At 54.2% G+C, this 16,438-nt stretch overlaps 1 protein-coding gene across 4 annotated transcripts in view; it reads right to left on the bottom strand.

Annotated features, from left to right (window-relative positions):
* Window positions 1-5,586: 5,586 nt before the first annotated feature.
* Window positions 5,587-16,438, bottom strand: part of NRXN2 (neurexin 2) — a 157,133-nt gene continuing 146,281 nt past the window's right edge. For 2 of the 4 annotated variants that reach the window (XM_031941606.1, XM_031941610.1), the window contains one exon: window positions 5,588-6,787. In XM_031941606.1, coding sequence (XP_031797466.1) covers window positions 5,877-6,787 — 911 coding nt within the window. In that variant the 3' untranslated portion in view covers window positions 5,588-5,876. Of the gene's footprint in view, window positions 6,788-16,438 lie in introns of all 4 variants that reach the window. The other 2 variants (XM_031941609.1, XM_031941608.1) reach the window with 2 other exon arrangements.

Genomic DNA, 16,438 nt, shown 5'->3' with positions numbered 1-16,438 from the left:
TGGCAGGGGGAGGTGACGGCCTGGAGCTGGCAGGACGCCTCCCCAATCATCACCCCCCCAGCTTGCAAAGGAGGGTGGGCACTTTGGGACCAGAAAAATCCAAGGGGGCCTCTGGGCAAACCTGCCGTTCTAGGAGCTTGCCTCAGTGGCAGAGCCGGAGCTGGGGGGGGACACAAGGAGGGGGGTAATTACCAAGCACATGCCCCCCCTCCAAGGGCGTAGAGTAGAATAGATGCAAATCTCCAGGGGATGAACCTCTAGCGGCAGGTTTTTGGAGAGCAGTGAGGAGATTTATGCTAGGGTGATACTGGCTGCCTGAGGGGGACCCCAGTCAGAGGGCCGGGCCTTGGCCTGGAAGCCTCAGGGAGGGGGCTCTCGCACTCCCCTGCCCACGTAGCTGGGAAAGGGACCCGACTCTCTCTAAGGTCACGAGGGAGTGAATCCCTCAGTCTGACCTTGGCCCCAGCCCCTGCTCCCGCTCTCCCTCTTCCTCTGCTTCCTCCTCTGTCTCCCTGGTTCCCTGTGCCTGCCCCAGAAGTGCAGTGAACCCAGCATCAGGAAGATCTAAATTCAAATCCAGCACAGACACTTCCTGGCCGAGTGGTTTTGGGAAAAGTCACTTTGTGTCTACCTCGGTTCCTCATCTATAAAATGGGTATAACAATGGGACCTACCTCTTGTTGGCTTCTATGCAATGTACGGGGGCTGTGAGGATAAATATTCCCATTGTTATTCCCCCACACAAGGAAAGACCCCTGCCTGAGCGGGGGCTGTTGGCGTTTGGGACGGTGGGGAGCTCCCCGTCACTGCCTGGCTCTCAGTAAAGGCCGGGATGTTGCAGGTAGGTGTGGGAGGGTCCAGCGCTGAGGTTTTCTGACTGGTGGAGGGCGAGGGACCCCATTCCCTGTGGGACTTTAGGCCAGGGCTCTTAACCTCTCCGGTTTGTTTTTTTGGGGGGGGGGCTTTTTTTTTTTTGGTTTTTTTATGGGCTTTTTTTTTTTTTTTATGGGCTGTTTCTCCCAGGAGAGCTTAAAGCCCTTGAAGGCAGGAGCCACCTTTCCTTTTCGCTTACAGTGGAACCCCTCCCCCCCACCCCCCACCCCCAATGCTGGCACAGAAATGCTGGTTAGCTCGCTGACCCCTCCCGGACCCCTTCGGCAGCAATCTGGAGAAAGCTCCATTCCCAGAATCCCGGTCTTAAAGCCGTTCCATCAAAGGCGGAGGATAATAAAGGAGCCCAACAGTTTGGAAATTAAAATGCCATTTTCCCGGCCAAGTTCAAGGCTGCCCCGAAATCTGCCCAGGGACCCCTGGAGCCAGATCAAGAACACTTTCCTAAGCGGAGGGACCGGTCACGTCCGGCTCAGACCCAGAGGTGGAAGAGGAAGCCGGGGACTGAGTGTCAGAGGCCTGGATGGGGGTCAATGTCGGGGGAAACCTCAGCTACCGGAGCCAGCAGTGGGAGGGAGGGAGCTCCTCAAGGGAGACCTTTAAACAGAGCCTGCAGGGACCACTTGCTGGGGATGGATGGTGGGAAGGGGGCCGACTGTTAATTAGGCGCCGGTCAGGTGGGAAGGCCCTAGGTGTCTCTGGGAGATTCTGCGACTGCCGACTCATGTGACCTCCATGGGCAGAGGACGGGGGCTGAACTGCAGCATCGTTAAGTCCTCCCAGCTCTACTGTCTGTGCTCTGCTGATCATCAGCACTCTCTCCCGTGGGGCCCACTAAGGCCGGCCCACCCACAGGCCAGAGCTATCCCGAAAAGGGCAAGGAGCCTCCGTCCCCCAGCTCTGGGGGGACAAAGTCGGCTCTCTCCCAGGAGGCCCCGGCCAGTGGCAGAACCCCAGGGAGGGCCCCAGCCCCTCTGCCCGCTCAGCATCCCAGGGAAAGCCCTGAGCGGGGAGAGGAGGCTCAGAAAGGGGTCTCTCCTCTTGGATCCCCCCTCCTCCTTTCCCTATGGGTGGGTGACCTCGATTCAGGAAGACACTCACTGCTAGCCAGTGTCCCCTGGGGACATCAGAGCCACCAGCGGAGGCCCCGAGGAGGGAACCAGGGCCGTCCTCCAAAATGGCCCTGGCAGACCCTGAGCCACGTGGCCTTCCCCCTCTTAGACTAACCCCAAGAGGGTCTTCCTCCCCTCTCTCTCCCCTCCCCTATCTCTCTGCCTCTCCTTTCTGTCTCTCTGGGTGTGTCTGCGTCTGTCTCTGTCTTGTCTTTTTCTCTTTTTTTTCAGCATCTGTCTTTGTGTCTTTTCTTTCTGTGTGTCCGTATCTATTTCTCTTTCTCTCTCCTCTGTCTCTCCTCTGTGTGTCTCTGTCTCTCTTTCTCTCTCCTGTCTCTCCTTCCACACCCACTTTTGTCTTTTTGTGGTCAAAGAAGCCCCTTCTCAGATCTTCAAGCCAAGGCAGGACAGCCGCCTTTGGGTGCTCTGCCAAAGGGCTCTTTGGGTATGAGCTGGACAGGAGGGTCCTTTGGAGCGCTGAGAGCCTGGGAGAGAGGGGGGGCAGGCAGCAAGGAAAGCCGGAGTGGGGAGTGGGGACAGTAGATCTGCACCATGTTAGGTTCTGTCAGCAACCAAGGCCCAGCTCAGACTCATCATCAGCTCTTTGGGGGCAGCCTCATTCTCCCTGTTGCTGTTTCTCTCTGTCTCTCCCTCTCTGTCCCTCTTTGTCTCTCCCATCTGTCTCTGTCTCTATTTCTTTGTATCTCTGTCTTTCTTTGGCTCTGTTTCCCTCTGCCTTTGTCTTTCTGTCCCTATCCCCCTGTCTGTTGTTATCTGTCTCCCTTTGTCTCTTTTTCTGTCTGTCTCTATCTCTCTGTCTCCCTGTCTTTTTGTCTCTATCTCTTTGTCCCTCTCTCTCTATCTCTGTCCCTCTTTGGCTCTGTTTCCCTCTGCCTTTGTCTGTCTTTCTGTCCCTATCCCCCTGTCTGTTGTTATCTGTCTCCCTTTGTCTCTTTTTCTGTCTGTCTCTATCTCTCTGTCTCCCTGTCTTTTTGTCTCTATCTCTTTGTCCCTCTCTCTCTATCTCTGTCCCTCTTTGGCTCTGTTTCCCTCTGCCTTTGTCTGTCTTTCTGTCTCTATCCCCCTGTCTGTCGTCATCTGTCTCTCTTTGTCTCTTTTTCTGTCTCTATCTCTCTGTCTCCCTCTCTGTCTTTTTGTTTCTATCACTGTCTCTGTCTCCCCGTCTCGGTCTCGGTCTTTGTCTGTCTCTGTCTCTGTCTCCCTTTCTCCTGCAGAGTCAGTCACAGTACAGAGGGGCACCTGCTGCTGGTCTCCAGCCCTTGTCCCCGGGGCGTGGCCATGGGCTGGCCCTCTCCCTTGCTTTCACTCTCAGGGTCCCTGGCACAGGGTCCTATGGGCCTCTCCTCTGGGAGCCTGTTCTTTAGCTCGAGAACCTAAGGCAGAAGCCAGTGGCCATTCCATGGGAGGCCCTCGGAGATAATGGAGGCACAGAGAAGGGTCCCGCCCGGGAGTCAGATCACCTGGCTTCTGGTCCCCCTTTGTGAGCAGTGAGTCTTTGCCCATCACCCCAGTTCTCTGGTCTCCTCCCCTTGGGGTCTGCACGCTTGCTTTTCACTGGAGTCGGGAGCTCTCTCCACCACGGCAACATCTGCCTTTTAATTTATCTGACAATTGCTGAGCATTTATTTCATGCACCAGACACTGGGCTATATTTAAGAGAGCTGCCTGGGCTAGGATAGCTCAAGTCGGTCACCCAGTGGCACCCATCCCATCCCATCAGAGACGGCGCTGGACCCCAAGTCTATTTACCTGGGTCTTTCCACAACAAAGACTTCTCCTCATATCCATAAGGTGCGGATGATAATCCCTGCCCTGTCTATTTACAGTCATTGTGAAGACCCAGTGAGACGGAAAGCACCACGTAATTATAAATGTCTTGGTAACGGTGGCAGAATGGATAAAGGGAACAAAATCGGGCGGTGGAGGTCAGTCACTGCCTGCTCCGCGGCGGGCCCCCGATCCGATGCCATTTGTGGCCTGACTCGGTGGAACAGAAGGACCGCAGACTGAGGCATTCTGGTCATCCCTGTGCCCGTCTCAACTGCCCCAAGGTCAAGGGCACAGTGGGCCAGGATGGTTCCCTGGCTCTTCTCTGACCACAGACTCAGCTCCCTTGAGGTTTTCCCTTTGAACAGGTTGAAAAAGTGCCGTGACTATCACTGGAGAGCTCTGGCCTCCTATTGGGGGGAAAAACTTAGGGCTGGGGGAAGTGACACGGTAGGGGCTTGGGCCCAAATTGGGGGCCTGGCTCTTTCCATGGGTGGGGAGCGGCCTGGGAAGCGAAGAAAGCTTCCTTTCCTCCTCTAATCCGGCTGCCTCTTGATCCTTCCTGCCTCAGTGTGGAAACTGAGGCAGAGGAAGCTGGGAGGGAGGAAAGGAGGGGGCTCCGGGCCCTCCCCGAACAAACCGCACAGGGCCAATGGAGTTTGGAAAGTTTCTTTTGTTTCTCCCACACATTTCCGGAATTGGGGTGTTTTCCAAGACTCAGACACATTTGTTAACAAAGAGAGAGAAAGAAAAAATAACAATGGGGGACGGGAGCCCCTTCGGCAGAGAACTGTCCCCCCAGCAAGTCCGTGGGGCCGTTCCTCCCGGCTCCCTCTCGCCCGGGATGCCACAGGTTATTGATATCTAGATAATTGTCTTTAATATATATCTGCATTTTCCTTTCCCCCCCCCCCCCCCCCCCCCCCCCCCCCAACCCGACACACGCACAGATGCTCTTCTCTGCCAGATCCCGAATGCACGTCGCCCGAAAACTCAACTTGTCAAGAGACCTCCAGGTCCTCCCCGAGGCGGGCAGGGCAGGGCACCAGTCTGTCTAGGGAGCCTGGCCTCTGTGGCTAAGCCTCCCTTCTCTGCCCGGAGTCCTGGCCCTAAGGACTCACCCCAACACACTGTGCCCACCTTCCCCCATCTTGACCCAAACCCCATCGAAGCCCAACCCTTCCCACGTGGTACTGCCAGCTGCTGCTGCTGCTCCCACAAACCGAAACATGGAGGGGGAGGGGAGGGGAGGGCAGAGAAGGAAGGAAAACATGAGAAAAGGGAGAGGGCAGGAAAAGGGAGGAGCAGAAACAGACATAAAGGGAGGAAGAGGCACAGCCAGTGAAAAGGGGGGAGGGGAGGAAGAGAAAGGAGAAAGAGAGGGAGAAAGGAAAGAAGAGGGAGAGGAAAGGAAAGAAAGAAAGGAGGAAGAGAGGGAATGAGAGGAAGGAAGGGAAAAAGGGAAGGAAAAGTAGGAAGAGAGGGAACGAGAGAGGAAGGAAGTGAGGGAAGGTGAGAGGAAAGAAGAAAAGAAAGTAAGAGAGGGAAGGGAGAAAAGAAAAAAGGGATTGAGGGAAGGAAGGAAAAAAAAGTAAAGAGAGAGGTAGGAAGGGAGTAAGGGAGAGAAGGAAGGAAAGGAAGAAGAGAGAGGAGGGAGAAAGGAGGGAAGGGAAGAAGGAAAGATGGAAGAGAGGGAAGGGAGATAGGAAGGAAGGGAGAAAGACAAGGAAAGATGGAAGAGAGGGAAGGGAGAGAGGAAGGAAGGGAGGGAGGGAGGGAGAAAGAAAGAAAGGGAGGAGGAGAAGAAGGAAGGAAAGGAAGGGATTAAGGGAGAGAAGGAAAGAAGGAGGAATCGGGGAAAGGAACCGGACGAGAAGCGAACACTTTACAAAACCCCTGCCTGCCTTCCCGCCCCCACGCCCCCCCTAAATAAAATCACCCCCCCTTTAAAAAAATAAATCACTCCGGGGCCGGGTGGGAGGGGGAGCTCCCCGGGCCGGGGGAGGGGCGGCCAGGAGGGGCGTTCCTTTCTGCCTCTGCCCTCGGCGGCGCCTCTGGGCGCGAGGAGTCCGCGGCGGCGGCCGCTCACACGTAGTACTCCTTGTCCTTGTTCTTCTTGGCCTTGCCGGGCGCCTTGGGCGCGGCGGGCGCCTTCTCCTTGACCACGGCGCCGTTGCTCTGCGCCGAGTTGCTGATGTAGTTGCGGCTCTGGTCCACCTGGTAGGAGCCCTCGTCGCGGTTGCGGTACTTGTACATGGCGTAGAGCAGGATGAGGATGCACAGCGCCGCGGCCGCCACGATGCCCACCACCATGCCCGTGGTGCTGCTGGACTCGCGGATCACCTCGACGGCGCCGGGCGGGCCCCGCTCCCCGGGGCCCGTGGGGTTGGCTGTGGGCACACGGGGGAAGCCGGGGGCCGCCGTCACGCCCGGGGCCGGGGCGGGGGGCGGCCGGCGCGGCTCGAAGGCGGTGGGCGCCCCGGGGCCCCCGGCCGCCGCCACCGGCGGGTTCTCCAGCAGCGGCTGCAGCGGGTCGCGGTGGTTCATTTTGCCCGCCGGCAGGTTGGGGGGCAGGGCGGAGGGGGCGAGCAGGACCCCCGGCGCGCCCGTGGCCCCGTCTGTCCTGAGGTTGGGCCGGGGGGGAGGAGGCTTGCGGGGGGACAGGAGGGTGGTACGGTCCGTGACCAGGGGGAAAGTGGTGTAAAAGTCTTCGTCGTCCGTGGGGGGCAGACTGGAGTCAAAGACCTCCCCCGAGGCGAAGCCCGAGGCCTCGATGGGCTCCTCGCAGTCGCTGTCGTCCTGCTCCCCGCCCTGGCACGGGGGCGGCCCGGCCGGGGGCCGCCGGGCCCCGGGCGGGGGCAGGGTGTCTTGGGTGGCCCCCATGCCCGTGAGGAAGGGGTAGAAAGTCGGGGGCGGGGGCACGAAGGGGGAGCGGGTGGCCACAGGAGGGGGGTCTAGGGAGTCCTCCGTAATAATGGGCAAAATTAACTCGCCTCCTAGAAGAAGAGAGAGAAGAGAAAAGAGAGGGCATCAGGGGCAGCCGGCGGGGCTGGGCCTGGGCACAGAGAGAGAAACAACAGGCCTTTACAAAAATCGCAAATCGGTTCCAATTAGCTTGTCCGAAAAGGCTGCCTAGGGCTTGGACCCGGGCCGGCCCAGGGGGCCTTACGAGGCCCGGGCCCGCCCACGGGAGGGGCTCTGCGCTGTGGGTTCTCGGGTCTTTTTTTTTTTTTTTTTTTTTCTCTTTCAATTTTTGGTTCGTTTTTAAGAAACCAAAAGGAAAAAACAAGAAAAGCAAATGGAAAAGAAACGAAAAAAAAAACGAAAACAAAAAAAGTCTACTGCTTTGGTTACTTTTTTTTTTTTGTCTTTTTTTTGTTGTTTGTTTATAAAACAGCTTTAAATAGGTCAACAGCAGCATTGGCACAAGCCTACTGGCAAGGGGGGGCACTGGCTAGTTTCTCTTTGGGGGGGGGTCTTTGTGATCGGTTTGGTTTTTAAAAAAGAAGAGAGCATACCACGGAATTCAGGTAACTTACATCAACAAATAGGCCCAGTGATTTTAGCATGAAGAAAAAAATTACAAAACAGAGCTGTGTAAGAGGGTTCTCCCGGATGAAAATAAAGACAACTTTTTTTTTTTTTCTTTGCTTTGCTTTTTCTTTTCCGTACAACTCTTTCTTTCTGTCTGTCTGTCTGTCTGTCTTTCTGTCCTCTGGCCCTGGCACCTCCCTTATTCACCACTTGTCTCCTCTCCCTGACTCTCCCCCTCTCTCCTCACTGAGCAGAACTGGAACTCAGGGCAGACCTAAGGGGTGGGGGGGCCACAGTCTGAGGGCGGAGGGGAGGGGGACACCGAGGCTCCGGGTGCTCTGGCAGGGCATGAGAGATGAGCGAGAAGGGAGAGCTGGGCGAGTGGGGATGGCTGTGGTGCAGGGTATGGGGAGCCACCGGATGACCGGGAGTTGCCCGGGCACCAAGGGGAAGGAATGGAAGGAGGATGAGATAGAAGAGAGAGCTGGGGGAGTTGGGGTGTCTGAGCAAAGTACTAGGAGAATGGGGCAACCAGTAGGGATGCAGCCCCAAGGGCAGCCAGGGGAGGGCCTGAGGTGTGGGCCTGGGTCATATGTGAAGGTGAAGGTGTGTCTGAGGGTGAGGTGAGGCTGGAGAGCCAAGGTCAAGAGCACAGGAGGGGGAGGGGGAGGGAGAGACTACTCCTGAGCTGGCCCTGACTACCCAACCTCCTCTCCGCCCCTTCCCACTGCCCCTCTAGCCTCCCCCCCATCCCCAACCCCTCCCCAGAGCCCCAGCTATAGAGATATATATAGGGCTGCCCCAGGGCTCGGCTGCCTCAGGCCCTTTTAGGAAAAACAATAACAAACCAACAGAAAGAAGAAGAAAGCAAAAAAAGGAAAGGAAATATATATACACACACAGCCGTCTAGGGGAGGCTCCTGCTGGGAGGTGGGGACCCAGGGGAGGTCATAGAAGGACTCGCCCTCCCCTAACTAGGGCTGCTAACTGAAAACCCACGAATGGGCGGAGGAGGGAGCTGACTACTTGTCTGAGCTGTTGGAGCACCACTCCCTGTATCTCCTAATGAGCCGGGCTACCCTTCCCAGCATCTCCTAGGATGAGAACTACAACTCCCATCAGCCCCGGTGAGGACCGTCACCCCTTTCATCAGTAGAATGGGGGAAGGCTACCTCTCCCATCTTCCCCTACAACTTCCATCATTCCCTAGGCAGGACATGCTCTCCTGGCCCCCTCTGAGTTGGGGACTACATGTTTTTCGATGCCCTCAGTGGACAGAGCTCTTCCACTTCCTGTGACCTTCTCTCCATTTAGGGACTCCAACTCCCATCATCCCAGGTTAAGATACATCTTCCATTGCCTCAGAATAGCCACTCTTCCTACACCCTGCCCAGATTCTGGACCTTTGGCCCCTAAGCTGAGCCCTTTAGGAGTAGAAATCTTGCTTGGCTAGAGGAGGAGGCGCTGGAATTCTCATAGCCGCTATTTCCTCTGATCTTTGGCCATTTTCTCTCCAGAACAACTCTCCCGACTCCTGGGACTTACTCTCCACATAGATTTGGGGAGCGTCTCCTCCAGGAAGCCTGCCTGGATTCACACTCCACAGCCTGCCACCTCTAAAGACAATTGGTCTCTGACTCCCCATTTGTTCTCAAAATGGTCCATCAGAACCAGCTTCCTCCCAGCCAAGCCCTGGGATGACCAAGCTCTGAGCCAGATTATGGGAATGGATGAAGGCTAGCACAGTGGGAGGGAGTCCTGGAGCTCCTGGAAATGGGCTTAAAATGGCACCTTCGCAAGCTCTTTCTAGCAGACCCTTCAGGCCCCTCTCCCACCATCTGCACTCCAAGACAGGGTGCCTGGTGAGGCAGGCCGCCTTCTGCCTTTGGGTCTTTGCTGCTGGAAAATGTCATCTTCCTCCCACTCCTGAGAACCCATTTATTTCTACACAAATCACATTTATATGTCACAGGGTGACAGAACCTCAGAGCTAGGAGGGGCGGCGGAGACCGAAAAGCTCCATCCCTTCCTTCTGCAGATCAGGAGACCGGAGAAAGGCCCTACCCAGTCCCTCAAGAGACATCTTGCAAAGAGCATTGGATTGAGGCAGAACCTTCACAATGGTTACCTCAGAGAAGAGGAGGCTCGGGGTGGGGAGGGAAGACGTGGCCGGGCTACCACACGGGATCGAGGTCGGTCTTGTTCTAAATAACCCCTAAGGACAGAACTCTGAAGACTTGGTGAGGGTTGGCGGGGGGATCAGTTCAGGCTTTATGTCAGAAAACTCTTCCTCATGTCGGAGCTGGTTATCTCGGGCTGCCCGAGGAGCCAGGGGGTTCTTGAGCTCCCAAGAGGAGGCTGGAGGATCACACAACAAGGAGGTATGGCCCACATACAGGCGGGCCACTGGGGTCCCTTCCAACTCAGAAATCCCGTGTTTCTAGGATCTGATTTCCGACTGTGAGCTAGCTGTAAGAGCTGGCAAGTCAACCCCCCACCAAAAAGTGCGAGTCACCATAAGCCCCCCCCCCCCCCCCCCCCCCGGTCTCATCAGATTCCCTATCACTAACCAGCATGCCCCTGGATCTGGACAGAGCCCGCCTTGATCACTAAGCTCTAAATCCTCTCATTTCCTGTCACTGACAGACTCCGCCAACCTCCTCCCTGCCGCCTGCCCAGATCACCCAGCCCTCCTCCCGCTCCATCTTCAGAGAAGATATTATGGCATGGCGAGGGACGCCCGGTGCATGGACTGGCAGCCTGCTCAGTGGGAGGCTCCTGAGGGCAGGGACCGGGCCTTCTATTTGTGTCCTCATGTGGAAGGGAATGAGATGCCCAGGAAGCTCCTGATCTAAAAATTGCAGCTTGGAAAAGGGCCCGAAAACCAGTAGGTTAACCTGTTGGTCACAGGAAGCTGAGTGAGAGAACTCTATGATGGCCTGGGACAGGGCAGGAGCCTGAAATCTCCCTAGGATAAAGGGAGGGACGGGCACAAAGGGGGAGGAAATGCATTTAGCACCTGGAGGCCTGAGTTTAAATTCTGCCTCTGCTGTTCGCTGCCTGTTTGATGCTGGACAAAGACTCTCAGCTCTTTGGACCTCAGAGACCAGAGAACCATGTTCTTATAATAAAGGGATGACCTGTGAATGTGGAATTAAACTAGCTCTTGACCTGAGGGCAGCAGCAGGAGCAAAGGTGGTGGGGGCTGCTTCCACAGGTCGTAGACCCCCGCTCCTTGGAGGTTTGGAAGCACTTGCGCTTATCAGACATGTTCTAGTGGGGATTCCTTTTAGGTTGGACTAGAGACCACATACTTGCTGGGTGACACTGTTTGCCTCAGGTTCCTCATCTGGAAAATGAGTCAGAGAAGGAAATGGCAAGCTAGTGTTGGACACAAGTGAGAAGATCGGGGAGTCTCCCTCCAGCTCTGAATCTGAGACTCAGATCTGTGAGCAGTGAAAGGAAGAGTCAGATTGGAGGATCTCCAAGACGCCTCCCAGCTTACAGTCTGATTCTGTGAAATCTGGCCCCTTGGACATAGAAACCAAAGCTACACGGAGTAAACAATCCTGATACTTATGGGATCTTCCCACTTATACCTAATAGCTAAAGCTGGCCAATCTGAGCGCCCCCTCGTGGGACCAGCCGAGGGACAGAATCTCGTCTTGCTCCCCGTGGGCTACGTGCCCCGGAGCTCCAGACTGAGGGGGTCTTGGCCAGCTGGAAGCCTGGGGACAGACACAGCCACGGGGAGTGTTTCAGGGAGCACAAGGTGCAGATTGTCAATCTCCATTTCTAGCTCAGCTAGTAGCAGAAGTGGGTCATGACGGACCCCCAAATTTCTTACAGAAAATTCTACTCATAAACACTCATCTCCTTTCCCCAACTAATGTGGACACCTCATTGCTCCCAGTCTCACTCAGAAAATGTCGCCACTTCCACGCCTTTCCCTTGACCCACAATGCCTTCTTTTTCATCTCTGACTTATGGAAATATTGCCCATCCTATAGCTCCAGTCCAGGCTCCCCCTGCTCCTTGCAGAGCAATCCTCTCCTCAGCTCTTGAGCCGTGCCATGGCGGTTGCCCCACAACGGCTCACATTCTGAGACAGCCAGGTGGCAAGCGGAGAGAGCGCTCGTTCAGGAGACAGGAAGACCTGAATTCTAATCCAGCGGCAGACAATGACCAGCTGTGTGACCCTGGACAAGTCACTCAATCTGTTGCCTAAAAGAGAAGGTCCCTCCTGGATCACCGCCTTGTTGTAGCTCAATGAAACTATGAGCCGTGCCGTGCAGAGCGACCCACAATGGACAAGTCGCGGTGGAGAACTCCGGCAAAAACCAAAGATGATCCACCGGAGAGGGAAATGGCAAATATGCCAGTGCGCTGTGATGCCTCCATTTTCCGCACTCTCTCTCCCGCTCTTTGCGCTCCCGCTTCCGACCTTCACTGCTGCAGTGAATTCCCCCTGCAGTGGCCATGACATGCACAGCGTGCACTGTACATCCCCCGTGCCTGTCTGTTGTGGTGGCTGCTGTTACTGTACAAGGCCGCGGGCCATCAGTTCTCCATCTTCTCCATCTCTGTCCCTTCCCCACACTACACACCCGGACCTGGGAACTCACCTCACCTTGGTATCACCTCACACTCTGTCTCTGCCCCCTCAGCCCAGTGCTGGAAGTATGCATTGCTAATGCGAGTTTAGGTCAAATGTCACTTCCAAATGTCTCCAAGAAAACCCCAAGATAAAACTAGTCCATGGGGTCACAGAGAGTTAGGGCTTAATGACCAAACAAACCTTGTATTCTAGAGTGATGAGCAAGAATCCATCCCTCCAAGATAGTGTGGTACAATGGAAAGAGCACCAGGCTGGCATCTAGAGACCTGGGCACCAACCCATACTTGACATTTATTTTCTTGGTGGCTTTGGGTAAAATCGCTTCCCTCTCCAAGCCTCAGTTTCTTGATTTGCAAAGTGATGGGACTGGACTAAAAGACCTTTTCTTTTTAAGGATAAAAGTAAATATGGACAAATGTAAAAAGTCTGCATTTGTTTTCTAAAGATGAACTTCTTAAGAATAAGATAAGGAAAATGAGACGAGAGAGAAGGGGAGTCTGAAAAAGTTATGGGGTTTTAGCTCAAGCTTAATGGCAATTAAGAAAACAGAGAAAGCAAAATCACACTGGAAATTATGGTCCCACCTTCCTCTTGCCCTGACTCAGATCTATGTACTATGGGATGGAATTCTGGGTGCCAGATACTAGGAAGGACATTGAAAAGCTAGAGAGATGGCTCAATGGCTTGAGTGCTGGACCTAAAGTCAGGAAAACCCGAGTTCAAATCCAGCCTCAAGCCTTTCCTAGCTGTGTGACCCTGGGCAAATCATTTGTAAGTGCTGTCTGCCTCAGTTTCCTATACTGTAAAATGAAGTACTATATGCTGGTCATTATTACCTCTTAGAGAGCAAGTAGAACCTAAGAACTTGTTCTGAGAGAGAATGGCTTTCTCCCTTCTCCCCTGCTCCTCTGGCTTTGGTCTATGTGAGTGGATGGCACCATCCCTGGCAAGGGGATGTTGTCATTAAGCCCTTCTGATGCCCACCAAGCCCCCAGACCCACGCTCGGGCTGATCCTGGGCTGCCGATTGGTGGGCAGGGGCAAAATGGGTCAGCCCTAGATATCAGCCAAGGAGAGCCTGAGTCAGGTGCCAACCCTCGAGACCAGGCTCGGGAAAAACCCCTCCTTAAAAGCCCGGGCTGAGCCCAAAGCAAGTGGCCATCCTGGACACAATTTGGGGGAAGTAATCTCAGCATTTCAGATGCGAGGACAAACGTAGCTGGAGATACCGGGGCAAGTCTATTGGCTACGGTAGATTTGGGAAGGGCGGATTTCGGAGTTCAAATCAAGGTGAGGAGATTTCACAGGCTGAGAATTCACAACAGAAACTGGAGCTTCTGAAGAACAAAATTCTAAACCCTTAAAAAACCCACATCTCTGGTGAGAAAGAAAAATGGGAGCCGGGAGTCAGGAAGCAACCTCTGTGCATGGGCTAAAACCAACAAATCCTCATTATGAAGACACAGACCCAGGAGGGGGAGAGAGCCGAGGATGTCTGCAAAGGACACCAGAACCCCCGTGCGTCAGCAATCATGCAGCTTCAGAGGAACTGAGGGGGGGAGACATGCTGCAGAAAAATCCAGGGGCCTTTTGAGCTTTCCTGGCAGCAAGGGAGGGAGGGAATGAAGTGATGGAAGGCTCAGAGGAGATGGGATAATGAGAATGGAGCAAAAAAGAGCAGAATTTTTTTTTTTGGGGGGGGGAGTTTCTTCTCCTACCAAGGAGAATGAGCCAAAGAAAAGAGGAACCAAGATAGTCAACAGAGAAATGGAGCAATAGGAGGAAAGGGAACCCCCTTGGAACCTGGGATTGTGGAGAAAGTGTAGTTGAGCCTGTGAGCTACTTCATGGAGTCCTGAGAGATTGTGGCCAATATGGAGATGCTACAGAATAGTGGGGAAAGTGAAAGAGTCTGCGAGAAAGTGAAAGAGTGTGAGAAAGCAAAAGTCTGTGAGAAAGCAAAAAAAGTCTGAGAAAAAGTCTCTGTAAAAAAGAGAAAAAGTCTGAGAGAGCGAAAAAGTCTGAGAAAAAGTCTGCGAGAAAGAGAAAAAGTCTGTGAGAAAGTGAAAAAGTCTCTGCGAAAAAAGAAAAAGTCTGCGAGAAAGAGAAAAGGTCTGCGAGCCTGAGCTTCAACTCGTGAAAAAATTCTAGCAAGTGTTGGTGAAAGGAAGGAATGTGCCTCCTGAGAAAGAGAAGCAGCAGTCACAAAGAGCCAGGGTCCATGCGGGCCTGGGGAGAGCATGGGGCTCAGAGGGCTATTACTGGTAGGATCTTGGAAGGCATTGAGTTCAGCCCCTTTGTTTTACAGATGAGGCAACTGAGGTCCACAGAGGTTCAGCCGAGTCTAGCGGCTGATCCATTACAAAGATCAGATGAACCTTACTTTCTCTTTATGACAAGATTACCAGAGAGACTACAGACACCTGGGTTTCAGCAAAGACAAAGTCTCAATATCCACGGGGATCAGCCGGAGGGATGTGGATCCGGTGCGATGCAGTTAGGTGGATCCATCACTGGCGGGACAGCTGGGCTCAGTCAGCTTTGAGTACTGGAAGGCCCATTGGTGGGTAAAGTAACTCATCTCTATCTACAAACCAACTCCTCCTCTAGACAACTAATGGCAAGGGAACGATTTCTGTCCCCGCTCCTCGCTATCGCTTCTCGAGAGAACGCTGGACGAGTTAACCATTCATGAGGCAAGTTCCTCTGCAGGCTCCACAAAGAACTCTCCCCTGCATTTCCAAGCTAAGAGGCCCAGTCTAAATCACTTATCGACAGGGATGAAGGAATTGTCGCTATGTCCATCGCAATGGGAGGGATAGCGACCACACTGTCTAATGGAACTGGAATCCCCAAAGATGCCCCAGAGCTAGGACGATAACCTACACATGAGGAGATACGTTCTAACAGGGAAAAGTATCTTTTAAGAAGTCAAAAGCACAGGATGGAGGAAGAAACACTGGCTGGCCAATGGTCTACGTGAAAAAGATCTGGGACTGGGAGTGGGCCGCAAGCTTGATAGGACTCGACAGCATGATGAAGTAGCAGCCAAGACGTAACTTGACCTTGGGCGACATTAACAGGAGACTGGCCTCCGGAATGAGGAAGGCGACTGCCCCAGTGACAGTTCTCTCTGGCCAGAGCCCAGCTATGGATTATTGTGCTCCATTTGGACTATTCCATTTTAGGAAGGATGTAGATGATTAGAATATTTTCAAGAGAAGGCGGGTAAATTCAAAGCCATGTGATGTAAGAGACCCCAGTAAAGAGTGTTTAGCCAGGAATGAGAAACTTCAGAGAAAACCCTGCAGAAGAGGGATTAGATTGGTTCTGCCTAATTCCTCTCTCTCTCTCTCTCTCTGTTGGGGGATGGGAGTTAGGAGGCGACCACTTCAGGTGGATCCCAAGTAGGACATAACAGCTCAAGCTGCTCAAACCATCTTGACTCTCTTCTGACTACAGAACTTTCTCCCACAATGCGCCAGAAGACTTGGGTTTGGAGCCCCCCGATGTCACTTCCTACCCATGTGAACTGAGATGTCATTTGAGCAGCCCAGGCCATGGTTTGCTCCCATAAATGTCGAAGAGTAGACCAGATGGTCTCTGAGGCTCCATTCCAGGTCCAGAGCACTGATTCTCTGCTCCTTTCCCACAATCCCTCTGGGAAGATGGCTACCCAACATGGCGCCAGCAAGCATCTCCATGAGCTTTCACTCTGGTGGGGATCTTCAGGCCAGACTTCTCCCCCGAGTTCCAGACCCATCTCCAGCCTCTTCCCTGGATATCAAGCCCAGCACATCTTAAACGAACCCCCCACCTCCCCGTCTGCGCGCCGTCGCCTCTCACCATATGGGACGAGAGCAGCCTGAAGGTGAGTGGCCAGTTTGGACATCTCCAGGGTATGGAGCAAGGAGCCGTGGAAACTGCTGCTCCCATGCCCATTCCCATCATGCTCTTGTGCACAGAGCGTCACCAACCCTAAGCAGACCCTGGCAGGCAGGGCCACCTCCCGATGCTTGGGCCATGGAAACAGACTCATTGGACTTCCTGCCTCATCGCGGCTCTGCAAACCAAGCTCCCCACAGCAGCCAAATGGATATTCCTAAAGGGCAGCTCCCTGCTGGCTCCCTGGGGATGGTAGGAAACATTAGCTCTTGACAACCTGGCTCCGGGCTCTCTCTGTAGATAGATTACTCTCCCCTCCTCTCCGGTTCCAGCCCAAATGGGCCACCTACTGACCCCCCATGTGATGTCACGTAGCCCACCTCCACACTGGCACATGGCCCCCCCGCTCGGGATGAGCTCCGTCCTCATCACCTCTTGGCCAGAATTCCCAGCTTCCTTCAGGGCCAGGATCCAATGTGTCCTCCTACACAAACGCTTCTGGATCCCAGTTGTTGGTGTTGGCCCATGAAGTCATTTTGGATTTAATTATACTGTTTGTGTCATTCTCCTCCTTATGGGCAAGCAGCACTTTGCTCTGACTGTAAGCTTGGA

The sequence above is a fragment of the Sarcophilus harrisii genome, chromosome 6, assembly GCF_902635505.1.
Source record: "Sarcophilus harrisii chromosome 6, mSarHar1.11, whole genome shotgun sequence".
Classification (NCBI taxonomy): Eukaryota; Metazoa; Chordata; class Mammalia; order Dasyuromorphia; family Dasyuridae; genus Sarcophilus; species Sarcophilus harrisii.
Note: the sequence above shows the minus strand (reverse complement) of the source record. Positions and strands in the feature narration are given on the sequence as shown.